This window comes from Danio rerio, chromosome 10 (genome assembly GCF_052040795.2).
Source record: "Danio rerio strain M-AB ecotype USA chromosome 10, GRCz13ab, whole genome shotgun sequence".
NCBI classification, from domain to species: Eukaryota; Metazoa; Chordata; class Actinopteri; order Cypriniformes; family Danionidae; genus Danio; species Danio rerio.
Window position 1 is genome coordinate 45,235,001 of NC_141030.1, and position 14,391 is coordinate 45,249,391.

General features: G+C 37.6%; 1 protein-coding gene across 2 annotated transcripts in view; it reads right to left on the reverse strand.

Moving 5' to 3' along the window:
- rab11fip1b (RAB11 family interacting protein 1 (class I) b) overlaps positions 1–12,524 on the reverse strand; it is a 48,581-nt gene extending 36,057 nt beyond the window's left edge. For both annotated transcript variants that reach the window (XM_087271244.1, XM_087271243.1), the window contains exon 1: positions 12,021–12,524. In XM_087271244.1, the coding sequence (XP_087127370.1) occupies positions 12,021–12,370 (350 nt within the window). In that variant the 5' untranslated portion in view covers positions 12,371–12,524. The remainder of the gene's footprint in view (positions 1–12,020) is intronic.
- Positions 12,525–14,391: the final 1,867 nt, after the last annotated feature.

A 14,391-nucleotide genomic window follows, 5' to 3' on the forward strand; every position in this document is an offset into this window, starting at 1 on the left:
TTCATTTCAGAGGCTGCTACTGTCCACAAGGCCACATTTCAGTCACAAACACATACTTTTTGAGAGCCTTACTGACTGAATAAATCACACCAAGGCAAAGCAGGGTGTTGAAATATAATTGGCTAAACTAGCATTGGGCGGGTTAAAAGAACCAAAACAAAGACAGACGTTCTGGCACAGAGCGCACATTTCCAAAGCAGAATATCTGACTTCAGCATTGTTTTTCAGATGAACACGAATATTCACTTAGCATGTTTTTGAAATATCTGCAAACTTATTATGGTATTTTTATGCTTTAAAAGTGTCAGAAACCTACACACAGCACCTTTAATTAGAAAAACAAGTCTCTCATTCTAAGCTTACCATACTATGAAATAATAAGTATAACCTTTTAACATGGTAGTCATTTTGGAAACTGTAGATAACCTAAATGTAATTACTGACAAGCAAATCCAGTAAATAATTATCATCTTCTGATTGATCCTAGCAGAAAAAAAACTAATCTGTTCCTTGTAAATTAAAGCAACATTCCAGTAGAGGTTAAAAATAAAGAAAGAAACAACCAAAAAAAATCCTTTAGGAATATAATATTTGTGCATAAAAGTCAAGCCGTCAATCAATGTGTTATGTTAACACTATAGCTGCGTCCCAAATGGCACACTATACACTACGCATGCACTCATGCACTATGTACTTATGCACTTACACACTCAACAGGATAGTATATGTATGCAGTGTCGTCCCAAATGGCACAGTAATGTTTTTTTACTAAGCGGAAATTCAAACCGTTTCCCTGATGACGTTTGACGGTTGCCAAATCAGTAAAATAAACGACCGAATTATCAAATAATACCTGCCGTGAGTATAACCACATTCACCATTGGGAGGCGCTATAATCACTCTCGTAGGAGAATTTTGCTTTCACCATCCAAAATAAATAAAGTTATCCAACATGTGACCCGATAGCTCCGCCCCTTCCGCTACGTAAGCAAACCTGCGGTCGTTGAGTGCGTGAAGTGTCCATCATTACACACTTCATTTTACCGGCTGAATGAGTGCATCATCCGGGTAATTAAAGTGCTCTTATTATTTATAGAGTTTTCAGTGGAAACACACTACTTACACTATTTATACTACAAAAATGGCATTGAATAGTGCATAAGTATGCGATTTGGGACGCAGCTTCAGGCACTACAAACCAATCATATACAAGTCAATTCAACCAGCTCTACATCTACAACGACAAACATATTTAAAGCGTAGAACTAAAGTAATTAAATAAGTTAGTAAAGTGAATTAAAGTGAGCAAAAGGCTTCAGCAAAGGCATATAAAATAGATCAGCAACCACAGAGCTCACGACAGGGCCATCTTTGAAGGTTTATCAGCTTTGTTGAAAGAAAATTTCCATATTAAAGTTTCCCGGAGCCCAACTGTTGCGCTGCACTAAACAGAATAATCACACAACTACAAAAGAAGCAGTAGTAGTGTGGAAATAAATTAAAGTTTTCCTACTGATGGCTAATTTTATACACACACACACACACACACACACACACACGAGCCAAAGAGATCAAACTTCAAATCTCCATCAGAGCAGATCAGCTTACGGGAAACACGGCGGTCCAGTTTCATAGGAGAATCAGCTTACTTTGAGAGCTGAGTGAGTCTGACCTGCAGGAACAGCTCATGCTGACACCAGAAAAGATATGGAGAGCTTAGCTTAGCATAAAAAAACTCATCACATGACAACAGGAAATATCTCAGTCAGACCCAAAAACAATTCAACTTACGACTAAGAGTTCTCTTAAATAGCAGTAGAAGTTGTTTGCTATGAGTTTCCTTTTAAGGGGACCTATTATGCCCCTTTACACAATATCTAAAATGAATCACTGATGTGTCTAGTGTGTGTGTGTGTGTGTGTGTGTGTGTGTGTGTGTGTGTGTGTGTGTGTGTGAGTGTGTGTGTGTGTAGTTTCAGCTCAAAATACCACACAGACAAAGTTTTATAACTCTCTGAAACTGACCCTCTTAGGTTTTGATCACAATCGTGTTATTTGGTGACTGCCGCTTTAAATTCAAATGAGTTTGTGCTCTTTTCAAAAAAAGGCGGAGCTATAAATGTCTGTGTGTCAGCATAGTGGCAGATTTAAAACAGGACTAATGTCATCTCTGTGCAAAAACTGAAAACGTGTGCAGAAGTGTCTGAGAATAAGGCAGTCTCTGGAGATTAGTGTTTATATTTGCATCCTAAAACGATTGCTGTTGAAGTCAAAATTATTAGCGCTCCTGAGAATTTTTTTTTTTTTTAAATAAATATTTCCCAGTATTTCCAATAATATTTTTTCTTCTAGGGTTATTTTTTTATTTTAGCTAGAATAAAAGCAGGTTTAAATATTTTGAAACACAATTTAAGGTCAATATGATTAGCCCCCTTAAGCTATATATTTTTTGATTGTCTGCAGAAGAAACTACTGTTATACAATGAACTGCTTAATTACCCTTATTAAGCCTTTGATTGCACTTCGATCTGAATGCTTGTATTTAGAAAAATATCTAGAAAAATATTATGTACTGTTATCATATCAAAGATAAGAGAAGTCAGTAATCAGAACTGATATATCAAAACTGTTCAGAAATAAGTAAAAAAAAAAAACTTCTTTCCATTAAACAGAAATTGGGCAGGAAAAGAGTTGCTAATGTTTAGGAGGGCTAATATCTCTGACTTCAACTGCATACATTTATTTTCCACCCTGCAAAGGAAAGAGAAATAAATACAATAGAATACAAATATCAAACAAACTGTGCTTTAAGCATCTTCACTGTAAGAATAAAACTTTAGCTACAAAAATCCTTCAGTCAAGAGCAGTGAGGGATTTTCTCGTTTTGTTTGATTGATGTTAAAAACAGGCGGCAGCCGGAACATTGCGCGCTTTCTCTTTAATGGTTTCTCTTTCACGTGTCTTTTGATTTTCAACTTGTTTGTTTATTACGCAAATGAGGGTTAATATAAATAATCACTAAACACCGCGTTTTGACACCTATTTGACCATTAAAGCGCTCACGTTAAGATGACTTTAGATGTCTGCGCTTCTCTGCTCGTCTCAGTGTGCGAATGAGAGCGAATGCTGACCGGCCTCATGCTTCTGGCTGTGTGCCGCACACACATAAGCACGCGGTCTTTCGCGCTTTTAGGAGCAACAGTGTAAAGCTGGAAAGGGGGCGGTATACGAAGCAATAATCGTTTATCTCGATTAATGCTTTTTCATAATCGTTTGAAGCCAAAATCGAAATCGGATTTTCGATTAATTGCACAGCCCTACCTACCATATGGAAATAGCGATGAATTATTTTAAAACTTTTCTTTTTTTTTTCATTTCTTATCAAAACTTACATTTTATGGTTAGCTCTTAAGAATACATGAAGCGTTTGACAGATTTAAAAGCTAGTATTAGCACAAGAATGCTGAAATATTCTTAGCACAAAAGTTCAGGAAATGTTTAGCAAATTAAGAGCTTCTTTGGCCTTAAGATGTTTTGTGAACACAGCTCCAGATCTCTCCAGAAGCCGAGTTAATTAAAACACAGCTTTCATTGGGACTCGGCGGTAAACTGAACTCATCCAGCAAAACAATAATTCAGCAGAAGGCCAGACGAGCGCTGGCTGCCGTCGTGCATGAGATTGAATTAAAGTCTCGTCATGAAAACGAGCAGGCAGCCTGTAATCAAAGCTCCCAGCATTTACAAGCAAACAATGAAAGTCATTCAAGGAGGAGGTGAAGAAAGCAAAATCTCTCTTATAAGCTGGACTTAAAAATTAAAAGCCTAGGTCAAAGTGCTGGGACTGTCACAATATCTACTTTTTGTTGTACGATAAATTGCACCAAAAAATATTGCGATAAATTATATTATTGTCATGTAAAGACTAGTGCCACTCATTATATAATGCCATAATGACAAAACAATATCATCACAATGCAAGTGCACACACGTCATATTTTATTATTAAGAATATTTCATTTAATTATAGTCATTTGAACAGTTTAATAATCAGGCATTGGAATCAGAATGCACATAAACAACAATAATAAAAGTGCAAGGTAAAGAGTAACAGAGGCTGAAGTATCTGCTAGCAGATCTATTTTTGCTGTGGTTTCCGGCTTTTCTCTTAATGAATCGAACTCAGACTGGGGGTTATGAATATCAGAAGAATATACTTTATTGGAACATTATCCAAAAAAGCAGAGACAGTCCCTCCCCGGGATAATCTAATGTCCCTCAAGTTTGCTATACCTTTTATCTTTGCTTCCTCCCACATGCATTTTCACAGCTGGTCCCTGGTTCAACAGGCCGCTCCCAGCTCCTACTCCTTTATGGCCCCAATTTAAAGCCCCCTCTTCTTGTCAGTCCTAAGATCTAATGTATTCAGAACTGTTTTTACACATACAGTTTACATACGATAATTATGACCAGTATCTATGTTTCAAACTATAAACTGGACTCTTCTCTGCCATACAGTATGTGTCTTTTCAAACATACATGCTAGTTTCAACATATGTTTTATACATGTCAAGCTTTTCTGACACATAGGGTTCTCATTGCATCCTCAAGTCCTCCCTCGTACTCTTTTATAACCCATTTCCTTTAACCCATCACCTGTTTTCAAAAACATATAATGCCAGATTCATAGGCCCTCCACTCTCCCGATTAAATATGCCTACATAGGGTTAGTAAATAAAAATCTTCTTCATTTTCAGCTGTCAGACACCCACATGAAAATATACTATAGTAACTTATAGTAAATGCTACAGTGTTTATTAACCATACTGACACTGACACCTCCAATAGAGATAGAGATGTTGCACAATCAGCTCAAATTGTTGCTAGAATTGGCTTTTATGTGTGGACAACATACATTGCATCACCAAAAATGATTGAGGTCACGTTCATGTGTTGTGTGATAAGTCAACATATTGATTATTGTGACAGGCCTAGTTCTGAATTTGGTGTGCCTTGACTAATGTTACGATGATGACTAGAGCTAAACTCATTTATTCATGAAGTCTGTGCATAATGTATAGCGTACGGCAGTGGATAAGGAGATAAAATAACCGCTAGGTCTGATTTACAGCAAGCTTTAACAAACATTCCCATGGAAAGCTGATGCAGGGACTTTTAGAAACAATCTAAAACGAATCTAAAATGGCTCAAATATGAGTCACTTACAATTCAGCTGTATAAATGAACCAATAAAATAATAATATTGATAATAAAAAGACCCCATAAAAAAAATCCACTTAAAAATCGGTTTTCCATATTGTTATTCAATTCATTCATGAGTATTACTTGGTTCAAATCAATCAGCGCACTCTATTGTGTATGCGGTGCAGCTTCATTAACATGCATGATAGCTTCGAAGAAGTTTTTACCTGTTACAGTGTTCAGACAGAAGAGAGACGCCACGTTGTGTTGCCAAAACAAGCGGGAGAACAAGAATTGTTTGGAGATACGGGTCGTCAGTGTTGCTTTTATTATTTGCTGCAGTAAAGGTTTTGTTTTTATTTTCCCGCTATGAGAGCACAGCTGAACTCACGTGTGGATTACAGTGCGCCTGACAGAAATACGAGTCTAAGGAACATTGTTTACCCGAGAGCTTTTCTCATCTGGAAATGGTGAAATCAGGATTTGCTCCTCGTCTGCTGGTTTTAATAAAGACACAGCTCCAGTTGGTGTTGATTGTCCTGTCTCTACAGATTTGGTAGGCGATCAGTGTTCTTTGTTTGTTTATCCAGAGACAAAGTAAGTTCGTATCGTCAGCAGTACTCTTTCAGTGTTTAAAGACAGACCTCAGTCAAATCATTTCTAAGTATGTTAATATCACTACAATATTATGGACTAAAAGATCTGCTGTAAATGCTGCTCTCCGAGAGTAAACATGTAAGCACCACAATCAAACTAGTACCGTCATGTAGGATTTTCACTGCATTTTGTGACAGGAATAACACACACGGCTTTCTGATGATACCTACCGAGTGCCGAGTTCTGAAGTTACAGAGAAATGCGGAGAGTTATTTTCTCTCATTCGCCATGCGGTATCAAACATTGCATCTAAAATACACGTATCCAGCAGCTCCTCAAATCAAATATCTTGTTTGTCACGAGGAGCATGAATGAAATTCCTGAATGAAAGAGCCAAACTGCAGTTAAAGTCCACCATTTAATAATTTGGCAAATAATTTGATTACTGATGTCCAAGTAAACACAGTCACTGTATTTCTCCTCTGCGTCTGTGTGTTTGTTTAGCTTCTGTAAAAAAAGTCAGCATGTGCCCAAACCGACACTCCCATTTTTATGCAAATTTTTACAGACCTTCCCGCTTTCCCGTCTCCAACACTCCCCCTAAACATAGTTGGAGACGCCCACTTTCCTAACTTTTTCCAAAGTAGAGGTGTGTAAAAAACTCTGCTGAAACAGGGGGGTTTCATGACCCTTTAAGCTTTTCCTTTTTATGCTGGTTCTCCTCACTTTCCGTTCGAGACAAAAATCGCCTTCAAAACTTAGTCAAGACTTGCTCCAAGATTATCGGTTTACCTCTGCGGAGTCTAGCAGAGTTACACAAACAGCAAATGTTAAGGAAAAATCAAAGTGTGATAGGAGATGACTCCTATCCTCAGAAGCCTTTTTTGTTGTTTCCCTCTGGAAGAAGGTTTAGAAGCATCAAATGCTCTTCTAACAAACATAAATTTACCTTCCTGAGGCAATAAGGCTTTACAACCTTACATTTTAGTAAGTTTTAAATCTTTAAAGGAAAATGAAACCCCCTCGTTTCAGCAGGGTGTTTTCACACCTCTACTTTGGAAAAAGTCAGAAAAGTGGGCGTGTCCAGCTCTGTTTAGGGGGGAGTGTCGGAGGAACTAAAGTGGGATGGTGTGGGAGTGTCTATATGGGCACGCGCGAGTTTCAGTCAAAATACTCACACACAGTAGAAAGTGATGGTGTTTAACCTACATGGACATCTGTAGTCGAATTATTTGCCAAATTATTAAATGGTGGACTTTAATTGCAGTTTGGCTCTTTCATTCAGGGAATTCATTCATGCCCCTCGCGACACACGAGATATTTGATTCGAGGAACTGCTCTAAGCGTGTATTTTTCATGCAATGTTTGATACCGCACGGCGAATGAGAGAAAAAAAAACCTCCGCATTTTCCGGAAACTTAGATGCACTCGGCAGGTAGCGTCAGAAAGCCGTGTGTGTTATTCCGGTCACAAAATGCGGTTAAAAACCCTACATGAGGTTAAAGTTTGGTTGTGGTCCTAACATGTTACGGTGCAATAGTTAACTTAGTTCGATACGAACAAACTGAATAAACAAAGAGCACTGGTCGCTCACTTACCAAATCTGTAGAGACAGGACAATCACCAGCAACTAGAGCTGCGTCTTTATGAAGAGAATACTACAAGCGTATCCGATCTCAGCGTTTGCAGATGAGAACAGCTCTCAGGTAAACAATAATCCTCCTTAGACACGTAAGTTATTATTGTTGAGCGTCGCGTACACGGTTAATCCACACGTGAGTCCAGCTGCGCTCTCACAGAGAGAAAAAGAAAACGAAACTTAACGGCAGCAAACTATAAAAGCAACACTTCACGCTTGTTTTGCCAACACAACGTGGCGTCTCTGTCGTGTAAACACAGAAATGAATATTAATGAAGTTGCACAATAGAGCGCGCTGATTGGTTTGAACCAAGCCTTACTCATGCATTAATGCAACACACTGTAAGACGTAATAAGACACACTCTGGCACAGACGTCCAGTCTGCACGCTGGAATACACGCTATTATGTCATGACCGTGACGCAGCTTCAAAAATTCGTTTCAAACAGGAAGTACGAATTTGCTTGAAATAACGCAAAAACAACCAATTTACACTTTTTAGTGAAATATAGGTGTCCTAATAGTGTTTTTAGCAGTGTGGGACACATATACGACTGTCAACAGCTCAAAAAATGTGTTTTAGTATTTCGTGACCCTTTAATAAATGGGTCTTTCCTACGTTTTTTTGTGCTATTTATGAAGTTATTATAAAGCATGCTGGATTGTGTTTTTTAATACCGTTTGTAAGTGATTTGTCTCTTTATATGTTTGTTCTATCATGAAATGCAGCCGTAATCTAATAGCCCCTGGTAACTAGTAAAAAAAAGTTGTTAAACTTAAAACTCTGCCAATTAACTGAAGTTTCACAAACTAATTTCGAGAGAAGCACGTGTTATGATTGACTGCAGCTGGTCACCCATCTACATTCATTAGTTAGCCAATCAGTTTAATCCAAACTCACTATAAGTAGCCTAGCTAGAACAACTCTCTTATCTTCGTTTTCTGAAGAAATCCCCCCATCCACCCCTTCTCCTCCTTTACCAACGGTGAGCTCTCGAGAACCTCCTGATCTCGTACTCCCCTCACATGGACCTGGCGGGAGCCCTGGGCTCAACTATCTCCGAGCTCAGGGTTCTCTCCCGGGACAGCATGCCAAACCTGCTAACAGTTGTCAAACAATATGTAAGTGTGAACTCTTGAATGGATAATTTTACTCAGAAAACTACAAAAGCTGTCACTGGGGCAGAAACTTTTTGTACCTATTGCTACCATAAAGTATATATACATATTAGTATTTAAAGATTTGACAAAGTACACTCCTGTAATCATGGTTACTGCAGGGTTCACAAAGTCAGATTAAACACTTTTAAAGACCTTTTTAAGACCATTATGAATGAAATTTCAGACCTATAAGGGCAAAACGCTACAGGTTTTTTTTTCCTAATGGCCAGTAACTTTTGTTAAACATTGCTTTTTTAGATGGATTGTTGGTTATACTGATTAATTAGCTTTACATGTACATGAAAATTGAGACCTGTTTACTAATATGGTTCCTTCAGATATTATTATTATTATTCATTCATTCATTCCTTCACTTTCTTGTCGGCTAAAGGCTGATTTATACTTGCGGCGTTGACGCATAGCCCTACGCTGTGGCCGTCGGCGTCACTGACGTGCACCTCTCAAAAAATGTAACGCAACGACGCGTAGCGCAAGCTCTGTGATTGGTCGGCTTGTTAGCAATGACTAGTCTGGGCGGGACCGAGAGCCGCACGAAGGTCGCAAGCCCAATGGAGTGATTGTTTACAAGTGTGGAATTCCGTGAAGGAGCTCCGGATGGAAAGTTTTGTTATGTTTACCTCATAGTTAAAGTTGTTGTGAGCGAGTTTGAGCCACTTGTACATCCAGGAAGGGTTCAGGAAAAGCAAAACAGCAGCGAGGAAACTCGACACAGAGGAACATTTACACCTCACTGCCAACTAGCGTTTCAGAAGTGTAGACCAACAGAGACAGCGCGCAGAAGTATAAATGCACAGCTACGCGCGTTGCCTGCCCCGTGGGTTATGCCGGTCACTTGACGCAGAAGTATAAACCAGGCTTTATTCCCTTTATTAATCTGTGGTCGACACAGCGGAATGAACCACCAACTTATCCAGCACGTTTTTACGCAGCGGATGCTCTTCCAGCCATAACCCATCTCTGGGAAACATCCATACACACTCATTCACACACACACTTATAAACTACGGACAATTTAGCTTCCGTATGTGGGAGCACCCAGAGCAAACCCACGCGAATGCAGGGAAAACATGCAAACTCCACACAGAAACGCCAACTGAGTCAAGGCTCTATTATTATTATTATTATTATTATTATTATTATTATTATTATTATTATTATTATGTTTTCACATTCCATTACACACATTTAGCATTCATTAATCATTAAAAGAAAACACTGTCTGTAAATAGGTCTGAGTCATTTTGTGGTGGTTTGTGACGTCTCTGCTTGAAAGGAAAAAAAACCCGCCCTGTTCCCTTCAGTCTCGCATGACCAAATGCAAGAATTCAAAGCTCAGCTCATTATTTCCACATAAGGAAGACTTGATGCCATCCCTCAACACAGAAGCAGGCTTGTGAAATACCAGCCAAACTAATAGGAAGCAGAGAAATGTCTGATGCACACGAGAACAGGAGCTTGTTTCTGCTGTGGAATAAAACTCATTTAAAATTCAATTTAATATTTTATAAATGTAAGTTTATATTAAAACCTTTCTATATAAACTCTATAAAACAGATGTGTTGTAACTCTGAGAAATAATCATCATGGGATGCAAGATTTTAACTCGAAGTGCAAAGAAAAAAAGGCAGAATCATAAAATAAAAACTAAAAAACTGAGATATAAACTTTAAATTCTGAGAAATAAGTCAGAATTTAGACATTATTGTTCAATTTGTGAGATATAAATTCAGAATTCAGGAATTTTAAACTAAAATCTTAATTGTATCTTACAATTTTGACTTTATATACACCTTTTCCCTGAGACTATAATAAATGAATAAATAAATAAACAAATACATAAATAAATAAATAAATAAATAAATAAAATCAGCACTGCAAAGAGCTTTAGTTTTCTATTAACGCACATCATGACACATTACATAAATAATGTATACACCTACATCTGAACCACTACTGATTCCTGAATACTTCATTTACATATTTTTGCTTTAAGTTGTTTAAAACCGTTTCTTTAATAAAATATATTATCTTGGGTGTCCCTCTTTTTCGTTACGTCCACTGGGTGTGAGCCACAAGGTGTAACATCAACCAAAATCTCTCTTTATGTATAGTTATTACTTTATATTATGTATTTATATGTATGTAGGCTATAGTCAACATTCAAAGTGGATCAAACTGACACAAAACAATGGGTGTTGTTAAACAGTTTAGTTGAAGGTTTTGATGTTGTTAACAACTGTAGCCAAAAAATACTAGTTGCCTTAAATGTTTAAGTTGAATCAAATTAAGCTTAAGAGTCATTTGAACTTAAATTACACAAAACTGACTTTAAGCATCTTGTGCGACTTATAAAATTAAGTTAGAACATGATTAACTTAGTTTATTAAGTTATAATGAACTAAAACATATGTTGACATGACTAAGTGATAATATGTATATTTTACAGTGTATAAATAACCATTATAACATTGCTAATGCACTTCATTTATTTATTCCTTCATAAAAAACCTTTAATATTTTGCAAAAAAAAAAAGTAAGTAACACCAAAAAAAAGGAACATGTCATCTTTATATAAATGCACAAGAAAATGATTAGCCTGTCATTTATGCGTTTTCATAAAGTCAACTTGATTAATGATGTCTAAGATGGACTTCATGTTTTCATTATTTATTTGGAAATCAAATTGTACGTTTGAAATGTTTTTGTTTGCTTAGGCTTTAGACTGTGGGAAGTGTTTCAGGTAAAGTGTGCTTCTTGTTTGTGTGTTTTGTTTAGCTGTATGTTTGTTATGATGTGTTGTACCCTGTTTGATTCATGTACTTCTTAGGGACCCCCTCGAAAATGAGACGGTTCATTTCAAGGCGCTGTCCCATTTAACAAATACAATTCAATTCAATTCGTCATGTAAATGAACAATGTTTTTATAAGTTTTTTTTATGTCTACACTTCTTTGTTTTACTCTGCTTTTAGTCTGTAATTCCAACTAAATAAAAATAAGACATTTAAATAATGGATATTTAACCCTGGCTATATTGTAAAACCATAGTTTTTTTTTTAGATTCACATTTGAATAATCAGTCATTCTTTTCTTATTATTATTAGTCAGAATTAAACACCAGACATTATTCCTTTGTTGGATAGCTGTTTTTTGTTTTTTTAAACCCCTAATACATTTTTTCTTACAAATTGGAGCTTTTAAATATTTGAAAACTCTTAGTACTGACTAAAGTTGCTCCCAAAATGCTTGTAAGCATAAGAAATTATCAACTAACTAACTAAATAATAATATTATCTCACAGAATATTGATTTTTCTGATATTTTCCTGTAAATGCACTTCATGAGAGGCAATAAAGCAGGAATGCACACGTCATCATCAGGACACTGTAAGGACTTGTTCACTCACTCGGTTTTCTCTCGGGATGTGTTGTCCTGGAGCTCCAGCAGGTTGATGCTCGCCTGTCCGAGTGTTTTATCGGGTCCCACCAGCGCCCGGTGCATCACACACACCTGTAGGGTGCAGCGCTCGGTGTTACCGGAGCTGAAGAGCGGCAGGTCGAACGAGGCCTCCTCCTTCCACACCGGAGCCACGCTTTTTTCGGCCACCGAGGTGGAGAACTTCTCCTTGGCCACCTGCATGATGGCGTACGCGTCGTTCGTGCCATTTTTGCCCTTACAGCGCAAACCGCGCGCCTGCAGCACCGTTACCTGCACGCTGGTGGGAATCCACTGCTGGCTTTGCTCTGCCAGAGACATTTCTACCGAAAGTCCAGTCCGTGTCGGTTGGGACTGGAGCGGCAGTTCTCTTGTCCGGCCAAAACTTTTTCTGTTGTGTCCAAAGGTTTGTTAATGTGTTTCGCCCGGAAAAGTTTCACCTTCAGCCGCTGAAGCAACAAGTGAGCGTCAGTTTGAGGCCACGCCCACACGCCCGTTCGCTGATGGGGCAACCGCGTTAAGGCGTGGCCTCAGAGTGACGTAAACAATAAATGAGCTGGAGATTAAAGCGGTGCCTAGAAACAAATCTGTAGGCCCGTGTGTGTAGAGGAGAAACAGCATAAACTTAAATGTGTGTGTGTGTGTATATACACACACGTTACTAATATTACTTATAACAATAGAACTGTAAGTGTTATATATAATGATATGTATATACCCCTGCTGGAAAAAAACAGCTTAAACCAGCCTGGTTTAAAAGGGGTTTTGGCCATTTCCAGGCTGGTTTTAGCTAGTCATGCTGGAACATGAAAAAAACTGCTTAAGCTAGCCTAGGCTGGTTGACTAGATTTAGCTGGTTGACCAATATGGTTTTAGAGGGATTTTGGCCATTTCCAGTCTTAACTGGTCAGGCTGGGAGATGACCATCTAAAATCAGCAAGCCTGGCCAAAACCAGCTATTTCCAGCTTAAACCAGGCTGCTGGATTTGGATTATGGTCATTTTCCACCATGACCAATTAAGACCTCACTGGAAATGGCTGGAAATCAGCCTTGAAATCAGGGGCGCCCCAAGGGGTGGCCAGGGGTGGCCACGGCCACCCTTGTGTAAACTCTGGCCACCCCTGTGGCCACCCCAATATGATAGTTGCTGATTTTATTAATTTAAATGCATTTACTTAAATTCACAATACTTTAATAAATAAATGAATAAATAAAATGCAGCCTAAATTATTGTGGATTGGTCAGAGCCACTGACAAAGCTGATTCACTGAGATTGCACACTTTATTAAGAAATTATTATTTTTGAAATGAAAAAAAGTTGTGTTTAATCTGATTGAAAACCACAAATCCAAAATAAATAAATAGATGCATTTTGAAATCTGCTTTTCAAAATCTAGTTTACTTAGCAACTACAATATTTTGCTGGTTGACTTAAAAGGGCCAAAAATCCTAATGATTTTGTGGGTGTTTTTTTGCAAATAGGTACAGGAATATGTATAAACATTGTGGCTCACAAAGGAGCATGGATAAATTATATTGGGGTATGTATAGTAAGCGTGTGTACATAGTAATGCCTTTTGTTCAGTTTGTTCATTTGTTTGGTTTATTAATTCATTCATTAATCTTCATTAATGTTAGACATGTCATATATTGTATGTTGTACAAGAATTAACTTACCTGAAAGAGGTTTTAGACTAAATATTGATTTTTATTTGGTTTGCACTTGTACTTGCGGAATAAATTACAATATTTCAAGAGTAATTATTGGAATTCATTAAAGCTACATTATTTATTTTACCAAAAACAAAAATATAACATTACTCCTTATTCACAATATATACACAATTCATAATTTTTTGTGTGCCACCCCAAGATTTGTTGTGGCCTTACCTGGCCACCCCTAAGAAATTTTTCTGGGGGCGCCACTGCTTGAAATGGCCAACATTCCTCTAAAACCAGGCTGGTCAACCAGCTAAAACCAGCCAACCAGCTTGAACTGGTTTAGGCTGTTTTTTTAGCAGGGTTGACAGGCCTGGTTTTGACCATAGCTGGTTTTGGCTGGGCTCCCAGCCTGGTTAGGCTTGTCAAGCTGGTTTAAGCTGGTCATCTCCCAGCATGGAAATATTGCATGGAAATATTGAAATGTTTCAAACAATGTTACTAATGTATATGTAGATATAGTAACTCGAGTTTTTATCATTTTTATTAATGTCTATATTAATTCCTTTATTTTACTTTGCATTTAGTTATTGTAGTTTTAAGTCCAACTAAATGAAAATAAGACGTTTAAAAAATAGATATTTAAATGTTCTGTTAACATTTAATTCAAAGAACAACAAAA